At 35.7% G+C, this 16,493-nt stretch overlaps 3 protein-coding genes across 3 annotated transcripts; 1 reads left to right on the top strand and 2 right to left on the bottom strand.

Moving 5' to 3' along the window:
• Positions 1 to 256: 256 nt before the first annotated feature.
• Positions 257 to 1,121, bottom strand: LOC136236675 (uncharacterized). Its single transcript, XM_066026900.1, has 2 exons — positions 1,008 to 1,121; positions 257 to 936 (listed from the first exon to the last, which is right to left on the bottom strand). Exons 1-2 carry the CDS (start codon positions 1,071 to 1,073, stop codon positions 337 to 339), a joined length of 666 nt encoding a protein of 221 aa, XP_065882972.1. The 5' UTR covers positions 1,074 to 1,121; the 3' UTR covers positions 257 to 336.
• An 8,379-nt stretch (positions 1,122 to 9,500) lies between these two features.
• LOC136236862 (uncharacterized) lies at positions 9,501 to 10,655 on the top strand. The gene is made up of 2 exons (XM_066027094.1): positions 9,501 to 9,656; positions 9,894 to 10,655. Exons 1-2 carry the CDS (start codon positions 9,501 to 9,503, stop codon positions 10,491 to 10,493), a joined length of 756 nt encoding a protein of 251 aa, XP_065883166.1. The 3' UTR covers positions 10,494 to 10,655.
• A 1,705-nt stretch (positions 10,656 to 12,360) lies between these two features.
• Positions 12,361 to 13,257, bottom strand: LOC136236676 (uncharacterized). Its single transcript, XM_066026901.1, has 2 exons — positions 13,146 to 13,257; positions 12,361 to 13,064 (listed from the first exon to the last, which is right to left on the bottom strand). Exons 1-2 carry the CDS (start codon positions 13,209 to 13,211, stop codon positions 12,465 to 12,467), a joined length of 666 nt encoding a protein of 221 aa, XP_065882973.1. The 5' UTR covers positions 13,212 to 13,257; the 3' UTR covers positions 12,361 to 12,464.
• Between the last annotated feature and the right edge of the window lie 3,236 nt (positions 13,258 to 16,493).

The raw sequence follows: 16,493 nt of genomic DNA, 5'->3' as shown, positions 1-16,493 counted from the left end.
TCCAAGACTTTAGCTACATAAGGTGTTTTTGAAAAGTTGGAGAAAGGAGAAAAAATCCATGACTGGGCCTAGGTAGCCTCAAACCTGCAGCCATCTGATTTACGCTTGAACACTTACAGGAGTCTACCAGGTGGTCAGGATGCTTTCTCCTTGTTATTTTCATGTAATTATATCCATAGGAATTCTAGAGAGTAACTCATTATCTATTTTATTTTAAATTGTTTGTGGCCCTGATACATATTAGTAGTTTCGCATATACATTCATGAAATAATCTGTTCAATTAAAACAATAGTTAATGTAAATGTGTAGTTAGAGCAAAATGCTATAAATCAAAGTCAGTACTCCTTCTCAATATCCACAGTGATATACCTGAAGTTGTATATCTCACCATTGTCATCATCTGCATATATATCTAAGGTGAGGCCTTCACTTGGCTTCAACTTGGCATCATAATGATCAGAAGTGGTGTAGCTTCCTTCATAGGCAGTGGCAGTAACACACCCACTCCATTTCTGCTTGGTACTGAACAAGAAATCAAATTCTTGTGGAACTGGATTAGCAACATCCACCAAAGGACCATTATTGTGCCTTACAATATTCTTGAGAGCATAACCTGGTTTGCCTTCAACGTGAAAGCACGGCTCCAATTTTTTGTAGTTGCTACGATCATGGACACTATAGCCAATAGCTTGTTTTCCATCAGAGAGAAGTGCATAAAAGTCAGTGTCCATCTTATTGGCATATTTTGGGTTAATGCCTATTTTTACTTCTGCCACAACATCGGTGGGGAGTTTTTGTTTGGGATACACCTTGACACTGAGTAGACGTTGATAGGCACTCTTGTACTTACACTCAATTGATTTATCAGATGTGAGTTTACAGTTGGAAGCAAGATCTGCATATTTAGCCAAATACGTTGCGGAAAAGTACTGCTTCTGTAAGGAGTATATATAAAATGGACATAGAACATATGTCTTAATTACATAGTTAAAATATTCATACTTACATGAGCTTGAGTAGTGCTTGCAATAAGCAAAACACAGCAGACCAAAATTTGAGGTAGATATACCATTGTATCTGTTCAACTCAAGAGATGAATATCTTCCTTATCCTTTCACAGTAGTTTGCATGCAACTGTGAACAGTTCTACCCCTTTTATACTGCAAATGCTATGACAACATTACCATGCTATACATCCTGTCTCATGGTCTCTTGTATCAACACCAACTATGGCTTGTTGCTTGTACCAGGATGTAGTAATTATATGTATACATTAGATGTTCATTTTCAGTAAACACACATTTGGGAGGTAAGCAGTTAAATCAAATTCATGAACCTAATAAACTTTCCCTATAAACAACACTTTATAAATATATGTCTTCTTGCAGTTAATATGATCTACACTTACATATTAATACATAACACAGCTACATAGTCTTTAATTGGGCGTTATTCCTAACTACTGTATGTGTGCTGTGTGCCTGTTCTTCTGGCTACATTATTAATGATAGTATATAATGATTCTCTACATGAATTGATAGCTTAGTATCTAGGTATACATGATAATGTCTGAGTGCCTAAACAAAATAGCCTATCAGTATATCTTGCTCTGATTAGTTGTTGATTGAATTAGTGGTTGTAATCTACCACAGCATCATCTTGTACACATGCACTGTAATGTAGTGTGCGTGCTTTTCACAAGGAGTAAGGAAGGGAGGGAGTGCCTAAATTTGCTGCAATTTTATCCTGGCTATTATTTAAATGAATCATCAACTAACTGCATACTTTAGAGTAAATACTACTGCACTATATTCTCAAGGGATATGAAATTCTAGCATACGTTGTTTTTTGCGATAAAATGTGTTGTGGAATTACTGTATATATTGTATCTAATCCAAAACAGCCAAGCTGTAAAAAAAGTGTGCGGCCCTCAAAAAGGCTATGGTGAAAAAAGATGTGAAATGCTGACATATTTCTTCTATACTGACTGCAAAGCCAGTGAACCTCTTATGGTTCTACCTGTACTTGAGTATGCATCTGTGGTGTGGACTCCATGCATAATAATAATAATAATTATACTACGATCAGAACCAAATTAGAATCCATTCATGCAGCATGCTTTGTTTTCAACAACTGTAGTATGATGTGTACATACGTAGTGTTACTCAGTTGCTAACAAGACTATCTTGGTCTACGCTTTGTCAAACAAGAATTTTTAGTAGAGCTGTTATACTTAATAAGCTTAATCTCTACAATGAAACAGATATACCTTTACCACCAGAAGTATATATACGTTACATTAAATTCATTAGTTACCAGAAAAGTATTAAATATATTCAGTTACAGCCCTGCGTTGATTGTTTTATCACCAATCTTTTTTACTGAAGCTAATAAGATATGGAATTCTTTACTCTAAACCCTTGTAATTATATTGACAGTTTCAAGGAACATCTCTATATGTATCATTATTATAGTGTTTCAGTTTTGATGAAGATCAGTCCACATTATACTGTTGATCACTGTATAGCTAATGCATAAATAAATAAATGAAATGATCATATAGTTGCATGTCTGTGTGGATATAAATATGCAGTGAACTATAATAGCATAAGACATTTACAAACTGTCTGTACCTGCAGGACATCTCTTGCTTGGTAAACCTTTATAACACTTGGATGGTGTTTGTGGTGTTTGCTTTATCACTGAGAATAGGAAAGTGTATAATCATCTTTTCATGCTCTTGTAATTAAATTATTTGCCAGTATGTTGTATTAAACATTAGTACATGATTATGGAAATGTTGTCACAATTTTGATCAGTTGACCAGTCACAGCATGTACAATGGGGTAATTCCGAATATATACTATAAAATATTAACAAAAGTTAATAATACCTCTCCACTACTATTAACTCTTAATATTAATGACTTCAATTTACAAATTTGATTAATATATTCGTATAAAAGATGTGCACATATAAAATGTAACTAAATTAGCTACATACATATATGAGGGTCACATTAGAATGATAATAATAATTACAAGAACCAATGGCTACCATGCAGTACCTGCTGCATTGAAAGTACTTTTGGTGGGTACCTTGATATTTTGTATATATGAAAGATTGATACTTACCTATATGTATTGCTGGTATGGGACAATGCTTCTTTCTAAGCTACATGTATGCCCTATAAATCTGAGAACATTGTTTATATTCTTCAGTATTAGCTCACTGAAGTGTGTCAGTTGAGTCATGCAGAGTGGAAGATGTGTATAGATTAACATTTATATTTAACTTATAGGTATGCAAGCTAAATTAGCTATACTGCAGCATAGCTACTGCAATTGTGTGGTAGAAAATGCTATTCAACACAGAATTATTTTACTGCTGAGGTTTACCATTAGGCTTTGTAGAAGGTTAAAAAGCAGTCACTGACAAAGGTTTAACACAACAATTATTTTTAGAAGTGCTTAATATCAAAGGGTTCCATCATATGGTGCATGGTTATCATCTTGGAACCCATGTTTTGGGAAAGAACCTAAGTGAACAGGAAAAGCAGTTTATCACTCAAGGGCAGAATGCTTATTGTTTTACTTTAGTATCAATTGAATTGATCTTATATATGTGTCTTAGTTGCAAAATCACCTGAAACTTCCTATCCAACAGCACAATGTGTGCGTGTGTGTGTGTGTGTGTGTGTGTGTGTGTGTGTGTGTGTGTGTGTGTGTGTGTACGCATGTGTGCATGGCATAGCCAAGTGACTGTAGCACTGGCCTAGTAATTGATGCCTAGATATGCCAAGTTTCCATTGTTAATTATTGTTTCCTTGAGCAAGAAACTTACTCCAGTCAGTCTACCCAACGGTACTGGTAATCTGGGGAAGCAGCCCATTTAGCTGTAACATCAATAGGTATATTAAATGTTAACTGGAGAAGCAAATAGCAATTGTCTATCAGTATGATTCACACAGCAGGTGCATGAAGGTCCAGGTGGGAGTTTGCATGGATGCCACTTATGAGATGCACACACTCACAGCAAACACTTCAGCTACTGTGCTAGAATGATCACATCTACCCAATAAACTAGCACTGGGACACACATACACTACTTAAAGGCTGTGAGTCAGTGCAGGTAAATCCACCTGGGTCATGACTAGTAATCTGTAAGAGGCTGTGCCATGTGTGCGTGTGTGTGTGTGTGTGTGTGTGTGTGTGTGTGTGTGTGTGTGTGTGTGTGTGTGTGTGTGTGTGTGTGTGTGTGTGTGTGTGTGTGTGTGCAACAGAAGGCTTTTGGAGAAATAATTGATGTCCTACATTGCCACACATATGCTGAGATCTACTATTCAGTATAGCTAATATTTTTACACCAGCAACTTTACAGAAGGAAAGCCACTGATAAACATAAACACTAGGAAATTAAATTTAACACAAGTATCCATATTGAATAAGCTTTTACAGACTGTATTAACAGTTCAAAAGGAAATGAGGAAATATTTCTTATGATCTTAGACCCGGAAAATCATACAAAAGCCATGCTCTAATTGAATAATGTGGTACATGCAGTTTCTGTTTCATGTTTATGATTAACTGCAATAATGCAAGCATCAAGTTGATTGATTTTTAATTTAAACTCAACTCATTCTGCAGTGCAGTTCTTCCATGTGAGTCTGTACAACAACAACACAATAAAGTATGTATAATAACAACAGTTCATATATTGAACATACAATATACACAACACAACAACAACAAATAATACTTAACACATACAACTTAATTAGAATACAATATGTGATTATAAAGAGTGGACATAAAATCACACTCTGAAAAGATTTTTTGACAAAGTTGATTCCACCACTTTGCTCCCTGATAGCAAAAACAAGCTTAAGTTTGTGATTGCCAACATCTGCCAACATTAACATGTGTTGAAGGACACCGAGTTGAGTAAGTATGTTGAGATAGGAGAGTGTAGTAAACTAAACATTGCATGTCATAGCACATAATGTTTGGTACTGAATTAAACATTCTGTAGAAAACCAACCGACATGCAATGGGCAGACACATGAGCAAATTTTCTTATACACGTACATCCCAATTATGCTGATGTTAAAGATAATTTAGAGACATTTTGGAAATAGCAGGACCCCACATTGGTAAGGCATAGCCCAAACGTGACAACACTAACATCCAATGATGCAAATATAATGATAAGACATTAGACTCAGATATTGTGTTGAACTGAAATGCATCAGCCGGAGCATCAAGTGGTTCTGTTGCACTGAAACTGAGGATTATGGTCAGTAGTAATTGCAACTGTACAAAAGAAATTATTAAAGAAAGTTTGCCATCAATTGCATTATCCCAGGAATGAAAGCGGCCCAAAATATTATTTATGCCTGACTATATAAATCAGCTGAACAATGACAATTTTGTTTCAACTTCAACAGTAACTGATTAAATAGAAATTTTTGCTTCCCAAATGAGAAATTTCAACTTGTTTTTCAACTGTTTATTGTAGGAGATGTCAGTTACTGTATCTAATTTAGTAGATCTGCTCATCATATAGCTTTTGATTTCTGTTAATGTTTTCCAAAAGATCAGGAGTCATCCATGATGTAGGATGACAAGAACTTTTAATGGAGACAGTACGTGATGGAGCATAATTATCCAAACATTGAAACAAAATGGAAGCAAAAAATCCCACATGTCATCATATGTATCCATCACATGTCAAGGAGCAATTGAAAGGGACTGTCTGACCTCATCCCAAGGGCATTTATGAACTGATCAAATTGAAACATGGTGTACTATACAGGGGCGGATCCAGGAGCTGGCAAGGGGAGGGGCACAAACAGGCTAAGTTGTAGGTGGTTGGGGAGAGCCAGATTCTCTAGTTCAATGCTGCAATTTTGAAGCAGCAAATAATCACCTCTTAGTAGTGTTTCACTGTTGATTTTTGCCATTTTAGCCTTTTCAGATGGTTGTAAAGTCTTGCAAAGTTGTTTAAAAGGCTCTGAATGTCTTAAACAACAGCAATACGATAATTATTTTAGAGGCGCTTGGTATGCACAAAGGTGCTGGGTGACAATTTCACAGCTAGTTTGACTTTGGTTTTAGGTGAATTTGTAATAAATGCTAGTAAAATGTGCATATTTTCATAAGTTGATAAACTGACCTTGGCCTGATAAAGTTTAGTAGCTATTTTAATCAGAAGCATGGCTGGCTCCTTCACAAGGTGAGGGGAGGTAGGCATTTGCCATCCTGGATCCGCCATTGCTATAGGCCTCACAACAAGGATGTCAATTTCCAACACCTTGTAGTGATGATCACTAAGACTAATAGTTTGGTTGGAGCATGACACAGATAGAATAGGCATAGCTAGTAAATGATCAAATAATGTAGCAGGGCAGTCAGTAACCTTAGATGGAGCAGTAACATACTGTGTCGTTTGAAAATCAGAAAGTAGATCTGTGTAGCATGTAACACTGGCACTTGGTGAGGAAAGCAAATTGGACAATATGTTTGGTGAGGGTCAACAGAGCTGAAATGACACTGCAGAGCTCCACTAAACATTCAGAGACAGAGGTTGAAGGTGATCTATATATGCAGGCTACTGCATACCAAATACGAATGTTTGCAACATGACTACATGGATTTTTAGTTGGCTACATGAATTCTACTTTCTGTAACTGTGCAGATAATTATATGAACCATCAAAAATGACAAAATATGTGATTGTAAAGATTCCACAGAATAATTCCATTTATGTAGTTTAAGCATATCACAGTATACGATTTAGTTTTTACTTTACTTGTTGCCAATGGAGTATGCACATATTGTAAAATTATGCTCACTAACTTTAATGCTAGCATTTTTTTTTCATGATGTGGTAGGTTCAATTAAATAAAGTAATCTGATCATGTGTTGGATGTATCCTGCTAGATACTACACTTTAAATGATTGGTTTTGTTATAGTAAACATGTTTTATATTTTTTCTTCAAAAATCTTACTGACATGTATCATGTGTGGCTACCTCGATCACTGTATTAGAAAAAGAGCATAAACAAGTTTGTGAAGTACACATGCTGCTGTAAAAAACAAAAATAATTAATTTCTGTATCTTATTCTCTCAAAGTCACAAACCATGTAAACATCATCTTCACAGAATAGCAAAATATATTACATGTGTAGAACCATGCACAGCTACTAGTTTGATTAAATTAATGCATGCATACCAAAACAATTAATTTACGTAGTTTCATGAGGAAAGAAACTGTATGATATAGTTATAACTTTGTTTCTCCTTTTTCTTGGTTGAAAATATGGCCCTAACAGACTATTAAGGTTTTTTGTATGCACATACCTTATAAGGCTTCACATGATGGGTTCCATGTAAGTACACAGTATAGTTTTCTATTTCATTGACAATATAAGATGTTAATCATCTGGTAGGCCATTATACTTTATGGTATCAGTTAAATAGATTTCCCATCCTGCCACTAGTTTTATAATTTAAAACACTGTAACTACTGAAGTTACGACTATATGTATAGATTTAGTACACGGGATATAGCCATATCGTATATAAATTTACACAGATTTGGCTCAGATTAGTCATACCTGACAATATATATGTGTTTTTAATCTTGAGTAAATGCTCCATCACTCGATAACCCAAGACAGGAATTACAACTACAACTTGTACTTAAATTACGTATCTTCTAGTGATCAGTATGTTCAATCAATATTAGGTAGTTTTATTGCAATTACTTTTTGTAAAGGATTTTCTGCAAGACCTTATCAATTTTCTCCTACATACTTTATCAAACATTATGCCAACATTATATCCCAGTGAAGCCATACTTCAAAAGATTTACTTGGACAATATGGTAGTTATTGCCTGGGCAATAACTATACCATATTGTCCAGTAAGATTTCAAACACCAAATGTTGACAATCAAAATGCAGTGTCAGCAAACATGTTTATGCAAGCTGAATATGAACACATACATCAAAGTGCTCATAGTCTTTTACTTGAATACAAGCCAGTTATATCACAGCAGTGGTAGGTATTATCAGTTGTCCTTGGCTATATATAAAGCCATAATAGCTAACAATAGTTATTAATACTCGTTCTCAACTTCACCTTGAACTCGTTTCAATAACTACTCCTGCTGTGATATAACTATGACTTATATGTCCATGCTTTGTATTCTTAATAATACATATTATAATGTTTTCTTTGAAGGGAGGGAGCCTCTAGATTTGCCACTGCAACATGGTTTTACTACTTTCTTTAAACCTCAAAGCTTATAATGGAATCATCACCTATTTTACAGCAACCATACACATTTAATTAATGTCAACCCCTTAATTTACAATGACTTAATAAAGTGCGTCTTTTTCACAGGTGTTAAGCACAGTTTGACTGGAATACAATTTATAATTTTTTCTAGACAATGGAATAACGTTTGTGGTGATTTTACTTTAGCTACTATTTTACAATGTGTACAACTATCTTTACAAGTAGTGTGAGGCCTCAATGACATAGTTACCTAAACAATTTATTTTTGCTCAAAATTCATGCAGCTAACATGATGCTTGATACATGAAACTATGTAGGTAAACATGAAACAGAAATGTTACTGTGTTATATTCAATTAGAACAAGGATTTGTATGATTTTCCGGGTCTGATATCTCAGAAAGTATTTCCTTGTTTCATTTTGACCATTTGTAGATGGTCTGTTTAAAGGCTAATTCAAATATGGATAATTGCGTTAAATCCAATTCCCATATGTTCATGTATTTTGTATGGCTTTTTATTATTGTATTTACAGGTGTGGAGATCATAATATCTCAGCATATGTGTTATGGAAGGATGTGGTGAAGTCTTAAAATAAATGTGTAATTTCACAATGCAAGAATACCAACCATATATAATTTGTATTAAGCAACTGTAAGTACAGCATAGAGAATTTGCTTATGGTATCTGAGGCAGAAAACGTTCTTTGTATCAAGATTTTCAAGCAGACAAAAGCAGCAATCTATATATTTATTCATATAGAGAAAATACTTTGAGGATGAGGACTTGACTGCATGGATATCACATGTTAGACACTTATTATGACCCTCTGTCATCTTGTTGAATAGTTACACTGTAGCTGTCATAATCGAATATGTGAAGCCATATTTATGTTATAGATGAAGACGAGGGAAATTCTTACCAATCCCAGTGGCAGTATCCATGACCTAAGTCTTGCCAGAAGTTACTGAACATGAGTGAACACTCCAGTGAGGAATCAGAAGATGAGCCTGAGTATATACATGTGCTGGACTGGCAGATATTACTACAGCTTTTGTATTGACTGTATAATATGCAATTTACAGGTGTGTACAAATGCTGCTACAGTCATATAACTAAGTTCATATAAATGGTTTTAATCCCCTAGCCAGAAGCCATGCATTTCCTGATTCACACAGTATAAATGGGTGGCATTAATGAGCATTTCATGTGCAGCTAAGTACTGGAATTTAACCGTGGAAGGCAAAGTAACGATTCAACTACATATTCTCCCTGCTTCAAGTCAAAATGATAAGCTACCTCAAATTGTGATCTGCAGCATCTTGTTAATTGCAACTGCTACTCAAGCTCATGTAAGTATGACACAGACAGTGATGTAAAATAACCAACTATAGCTACACCATGCATCTACACATTTCTTAATTCAATATGTATTTTAAATTTGCATAGTGTGCTGCAAATTTAGCATGTATTACATACTGCACTAATTTAATTACAGAAACAGTACTTCTCTGCAACGTATATATTTATATGTATAGTTTCTGAACAATTAAGACATATGGTTTATGTGCATTTTATACTCCTTACAGAAGCAGTACTTTTCCGCAACGTATTTAGCTAAATATGCAGATCTTGCATCCAACTGTAAACTCACATCTGATAAATCAATTGAGTGCAAGTACAAGCGTGCCTATCAACGTCTACTCAGTGTCAAGGTGTATCCCAAACAAAAAATCCCCACCGATGTTGTGGCAGAAGTAAAAGTAGGCATTAACTCAAAATATGCCAATAAGATGGACACTGATTTTTATGCACTTCTCTCTGATGGAAAACAAGCTATTGGCTATAGTGTCCATGATCGTAGCAACTACAAAAAATTGGAGCCGTGCTTTCACGTTGAAGGCAAACCAGGTTATGCTCTCAAGAATATTGTAAGGCACAATAATGGTCCTTTGGTGGATGTTTCCAATCCAGTTCCACAAGAATTTGATTTCTTGTTCAGTACCAAGCAGAAATGGGGTGGGTGTGTTACTGCCACTGCCTATGAAGGAAGCTACACCACTTCTGATCATTATGATGCCAAGTTGAAGCCAAGTGAAGGCCTCACCTTTGATATATATGCAGATAATGACAATGGTGAGATATACAACTTCAGGTATATCACTGTGGATATTGAGAAGGAGTACTGACTTTGTACATAACAGCTAGCAATACTTTTTTTCGACTCTTATAGGCCTTGTGTATTGGTACTAGCAATATGTGATGCATTATTATATTGATTACTGGAAGTATTTAATCTGTATAAATATACATCATCGTATGCATGTTTTGGAAGTAACTGTAGCGATGAAAACTAGGCTTATATGATTTCATTTCTGTGGTCATCTGCTTGAAAGTGCACCACACCACATAGGTATGAGCTTCAAACAATATACCTGTCTATATATTATATTCCTGGACATTATGTCTATGGCTCATGGTGACCTTGAGCTACTTGGACAATTCCTCAATCAAAATCTTATACACTCATTTGTAATTGTGGTTGTAAAGCAATGCTAAGCAAGTATATAGCCCGACATTATGCCATGGTAACTGCTGAACATTAACTCATCATTGTGATAAATCACAAAACTGTTCTTCCTCATGTACAACTATACACAACAGATCAACACACAAAATGATTATGTACCATAACATGAAAAACACAAGAAGACAAACAACTAAGATTATTACCACAGTTATAATCATTATTGCTGTAGAATTACTGTCAATATCTTTAAAGATTAAAATTAAGAAATGAACTTGTCGCTTGTAAAATGATTCCACATTGTGAGTGGTTTAATGCATTATCTAAATCAGGGGTGGATACAGTTTGACACTGAAACTGAGCGATGCGGGGGTAGTATGGAGGAGACACTGTTAGGAGGCACAGGGGAGTAAGAAATATGTTAGGATGAAATATTTGTGTTTCATTAGGAGGAAAATTAGAAAATATACAAGCTAGGGTGATGACTGCTCTATTAGAGTATCTCAATTTTCACACAAAAATCAAATTTATTTGCCCCATTTTCTTCTTATAGTGTATGCATATAAACTGGATTTATAACTGTTGTCTTTTATTTACCCTTTAGCTTTCAGTATTTCACTACAGTGTTTAGTCTGTTCACAGTGTGTATGATGTTCTATAAGCCCAAGGGGGGAAAGAGAAGGGTCAGGGAAGGCACAAAAGTACTACACATAATTACATACAGTGGAACCTGTTTTACACACCACCTGTATAGAAAGGCCACCTCTCTATAATGGCCAACTATAAATTCTCCAAATGAGACATCTATACACTAATCCACCTGTCAAAAGCAATTAAAGTCAAGAAATTTTGGCTTAAAGGTGACTGGCTAAGACAGGTTTCACTGTGTAGTAATTACAAGCCACAGTTGAGTTTGAAAACAATTTTTAGAATAGACTATCATTAGATTTTAAGGCAAATCATAATGTTAATAATGGGTTAAGTTGTAAGCAAGAAAATTTTAAAAAGTAACTGGTTGGATTGTAAATCAAATTTTAATTAAATAGTGGACCACAAAAGATAGTTTTTTTAAAAATGGATTTTTGGTTAAGTCTCTCAGCATAGTTAAAGAGTTTTCAGTAATAAGTGTAAGGATAAGTGAAAATTCAGCAATTAGAATAATTCAGCAATTGGAACAATTTCACAATATACTATACTGTACATTGGAAAAAAAAGCTTCTCCTGAAAAAGATCAACTGATTGTATCCTTAAGCCTTAGGCATTGTACATAATAATTCATAAGGAAAGGAACTCAGGAGTATATTACAATGACTTAGCACTGTATGTGATGTTTTTCAAATATTTATAACATTCATTTGAAATAGTCTGAGAATTGATCACTATGTCATAAATGTACTAGGCAGGGGTTTAAAATACATTATGAAACTGCTATCTAAATGTGTGACTATATACTGTCAATTTTCCATAGGGACGCTGCATCTTTAAAGCACTGGTATTTTATTTTAATTTGTTTGTATCCCTGATACATATTAGTAGTTTCGAATATACATTCATGAAATAATCTGTACAATTAAAACAATAGACCAATTGTTAATGTAAATGTGTAGTTAGGACAAAGCGTTATAAATCAAAGTCAGAACTCCTTCTCAATATCCACAGTGATATACCTGAAGTTGTATATCTCACCATTGTCATTATCTGCATATATATCAAAGGTGAGGCCTTCACTTGGCTTCAACTTGGCATCATAATGATCAGAAGTGATGTAGCTACCCTCATGGGCTGTGGCAGTAACACACCCACTCCATTTCTGCTTGGTACTGAACAAGAAATCAAATTCTTGTGGAACTGGATTAGCAACATCCACCAAAGGACCATTATTGTGCCTTACAATATTCTTGAGAGCATAGCCTGGTTTGCCTTCAACGTGAAAGCACGGCTCCAATTTTTTGTAGTTGCTACGATCGTGGACACTATAGCCAATAGCTTGTTTTCCATCAGAGAGAAGTGCATAAAAGTCGGTGTCCATCTTATTGGCATATTTTGAGTTAATGCCTACTTTTACTTCTGCCACAACATCGGTGGGGAGTTTTTGTTTGGGATACACCTTGACACTGAGTAGACGTTGATAGGCACTCTTGTACTTGCACTCAATTGATTTATCAGATGTGAGTTTACAGTTGGATGCAAGATCTGCATATTTAGCCAAATATGTTGCAGAAAAGTACTGCTTCTGTAAGGAGTATGAAATGTACATAAGCCATATGTCTTAATTGTTTATACCAAATCACATAGTTAAAATAATCATACTTATATGAGCTTGAGTAGTGCTTGCAATAAGCAAAACACAGCAGATCAAGATTTGAGGTAGATATACCATTGTATCTTTCAACTCAAGAGATGAATATCTTTCTTATCCTTTCACGGTAGTTTGCATACAACTGTGAACAGCTCTACCCCTTTTATACTGCAAATGCTTTGCCAGTATTACCATGCTACATCCTGTCTCATGGTCTCTTGTATCAACACCAACTATGGCTTGTTGCTTGTACCAGGATGTATATATTAGACATTCATTTCAGTAAACACACATTTGGGAGGTAAGCAGTTAAATCAGATTCGTGGACCTATAAACTTTCCCTATAAATCATACTTTATAAATATATGTCTACTTTATGTTATTATGATCTACAACAGCTGTACAGTCTTTTTATTGCTAACTACTGTATGTGTGCCGTGTGCCTGTGTACTACAACATGTACTTTGTGATAGTTTATAATGATTCTCTACATGAACTGGATAGCTTAGTATCTAGGCATACATGATAATGTCTGAGTGCCTAAACAAAATAGCCTATCAGTATATCTTGTTCTGATTAATTGTTGTTAACATGCTACCTTCATGACACATCACGGCACGTTACGGCATGCCCTACACAAACCACCCTTCCACCACACCGAGCTCTAACACATTACTTCATATGATAACTACATAGAAACATCACATCACATCACATACATGTACACACATACGTACATACAACTCTTTGGGGGAGGTAGGGCAACTGAGGTGAGGCGCATTTGCTTGAAAGGGAATCGTGTGTTATCACTGTCCCAGTTGTGCCACGCTTAATGCTACCATTGATGATGTAACTTACAAGACATTAATAACGCCCAGCAGTACATACACCCAACAGTGCTTACGCCCAACAGTACTTACGCCCAACAGTACTTATGCCCAACTGTAACTTTACCCAATAGTGCCTATACCCAACAGTACTCACGGCCCACAGTACCTATACCCAACATTACATTACAACACTCTAGCATTACCAACATTAAGTGACAGCCCACATTACAAACATCTAGTCGCAACAAACATTACAAACATTAAGTCGCAACAAACATTACAACATTTAGTCGCAACAAACATTACGAACATTCAGTCGCAACAAACATTACAAACATTCAGTCGCAACAAACATTACGCACATCGCAACAAATAACCACATGTAATCGCAACACATAACCACATTTAGTCGCAACAAATATCGCACATATAATCGCAACACATAAGCACATATAATCACAACATATAACCACATTTCTCCGCAACAAACATAGGCGCATTTAGTCGCAACAAATGTAACCAGTTTGAACATAGCATTTATTGTTAAGTCGCATTAGTGATAACACACGCATCTTTGGACTGAATTACTTTTAACTAAGTTCAGCAATTTGCGCCCAATTTCCCCCAAAATAGTTGTTAACAGTGATATAAAACATAACACATGATGGTGTATATTTTTGCAGAACTTGTGTCTATTTGTTATACTTGAATTAATGTTCCAGTACTATTAACGTACACATACCATATCAAAGCTCACAATGAATACAACATCATGAGTGACAAAATCCAATAATTCTATTGACTGTAACTCTGATTTACCATACCATTCGTTACTGTTACATTATGACTATGTAATACTGCCACATGTGATGGTAATTAACCCTTAATGACATCAGAATCTATGAATGATGTAATGTATATAGTAGTAGTAGTATATAATCAATATGTATCTGTATATTATTATCACAGTGGTCGTGTTGAAACCATAATGGTGTCTACCACTACTGGGACAAGCCATCAAGTTGTGCTGCTGCCCCCCTTTGAATAGCTTCTTATGTACTGACCGTAAGATTTGATGACAAATATTATTCTACTTACCATGGCTATGGGATGTGCACAACCATAAATCTGTGACATGTTTTATGTGAATACAATGTATCCTCTGGTGATATTCTATGTACCCATATATTTTCAATGAAACTACATGACTAGCTTCAGCGGCCGTATCACTATGCACACAAACCCAAGTTATGCAGGGTAATGTGAACCTACACATGAATATGCATGATGGTAACAAGTGCTACAAATTAAATATGACGCATAACTCTAGTACATTTGTTAATGTATCCTGGTGACATGTTGGGATAATGCACAGAATGAAGAGTTTGAGTTGAATAAAATATCAGGGATCTTCGTGAAGTGTTCAACTGTAATAAGGATTATTAGTGATTATCAGGGTTCCAACCTTGTTGGCTATGGAGCATATCTACTGCATAGTAATTAAGAACACATGCAGAGGGATCTATAAAATTGTTACTGCTGAAACCCACAGGTACATACAGGTGAGGGCAATGAAAGGTTCTAGTTTGAATGCGTTCTGAGCAAGAGGATCGCCCAAAACAGTTGGGTTCACAAACGCAGATTGTAAGTTGTGCGCTGTGTCCATGGAGTGTGGGGCAGTGGCGTAACCAGACTTGTACTGACACCAGGGCCCAGTGCAATAAGTTGAAATTGTATTCACAAGTGAAGCTATTTGAGTAGCTAAATTATCGAAGTGATAATTATTTCTAGAGGCGCTTATACCAATAACTCGGCAGTTTGAAGTGATTTCACAATAACGAAAGGTAATATAGCTGTTTTGCAGCCAAAAATGTGTGCAAGGTCTCGATTGATTATTCGGTAAAATAGTTTTTTCTACTACTCTATTACTAATTCCGTGGGCGTGACTTGATTGCTGACACCCGGGCCCAGGCCCTGGTTTAGTTACGCCATTGGTGTGGGGCTGTGTAACCGAAGTTACACCCCCTGTCAAATGTTTGATAAGAACAGCTGTACAAAAGCCTTGTCATGGTGATGCATAGTTCACATTCAAGAGTGAGTGGTACTGTAGTAGTGGGGTGCATGCACCCTACTTACGTATGCTGGGTAGGGGAATCCCCGCAAATAAGGTGGGGCAAGTGTGCTTTGTAACTGGGTGAGCACCTTCGCATTGTTACAAATGTTGAGGTATTGACAATTGGCGTGTTGGCAAGTTATTAGGTTGGTCAAATCACAGCAGATTTTACACGAGTGATTGTGGTGGGAAGGTAGGATGGACTGCTAGGGGGCAGGTTGTAAGTTTAAAGTTGTGTTGCACTAATAATTGGGTTGAATTATCGGTAAAAGCTGATATTAGCTAATTTTACAAGTAGCAGTATCAGTTACAAAGTGGAGATGTTTCGTTGATTAACTAAAACCCACAATCAATCATTGATGACGGTAATGAACAGGTGAAAGTAAAGCTGTGAAATGCAGCATACAACACTTAACTGTT

Source organism: Dysidea avara, chromosome 10 (assembly GCF_963678975.1).
Source record: "Dysidea avara chromosome 10, odDysAvar1.4, whole genome shotgun sequence".
In the NCBI taxonomy this organism is placed as follows: Eukaryota; Metazoa; Porifera; class Demospongiae; order Dictyoceratida; family Dysideidae; genus Dysidea; species Dysidea avara.
Note: the sequence above shows the minus strand (reverse complement) of the source record. Positions and strands in the feature narration are given on the sequence as shown.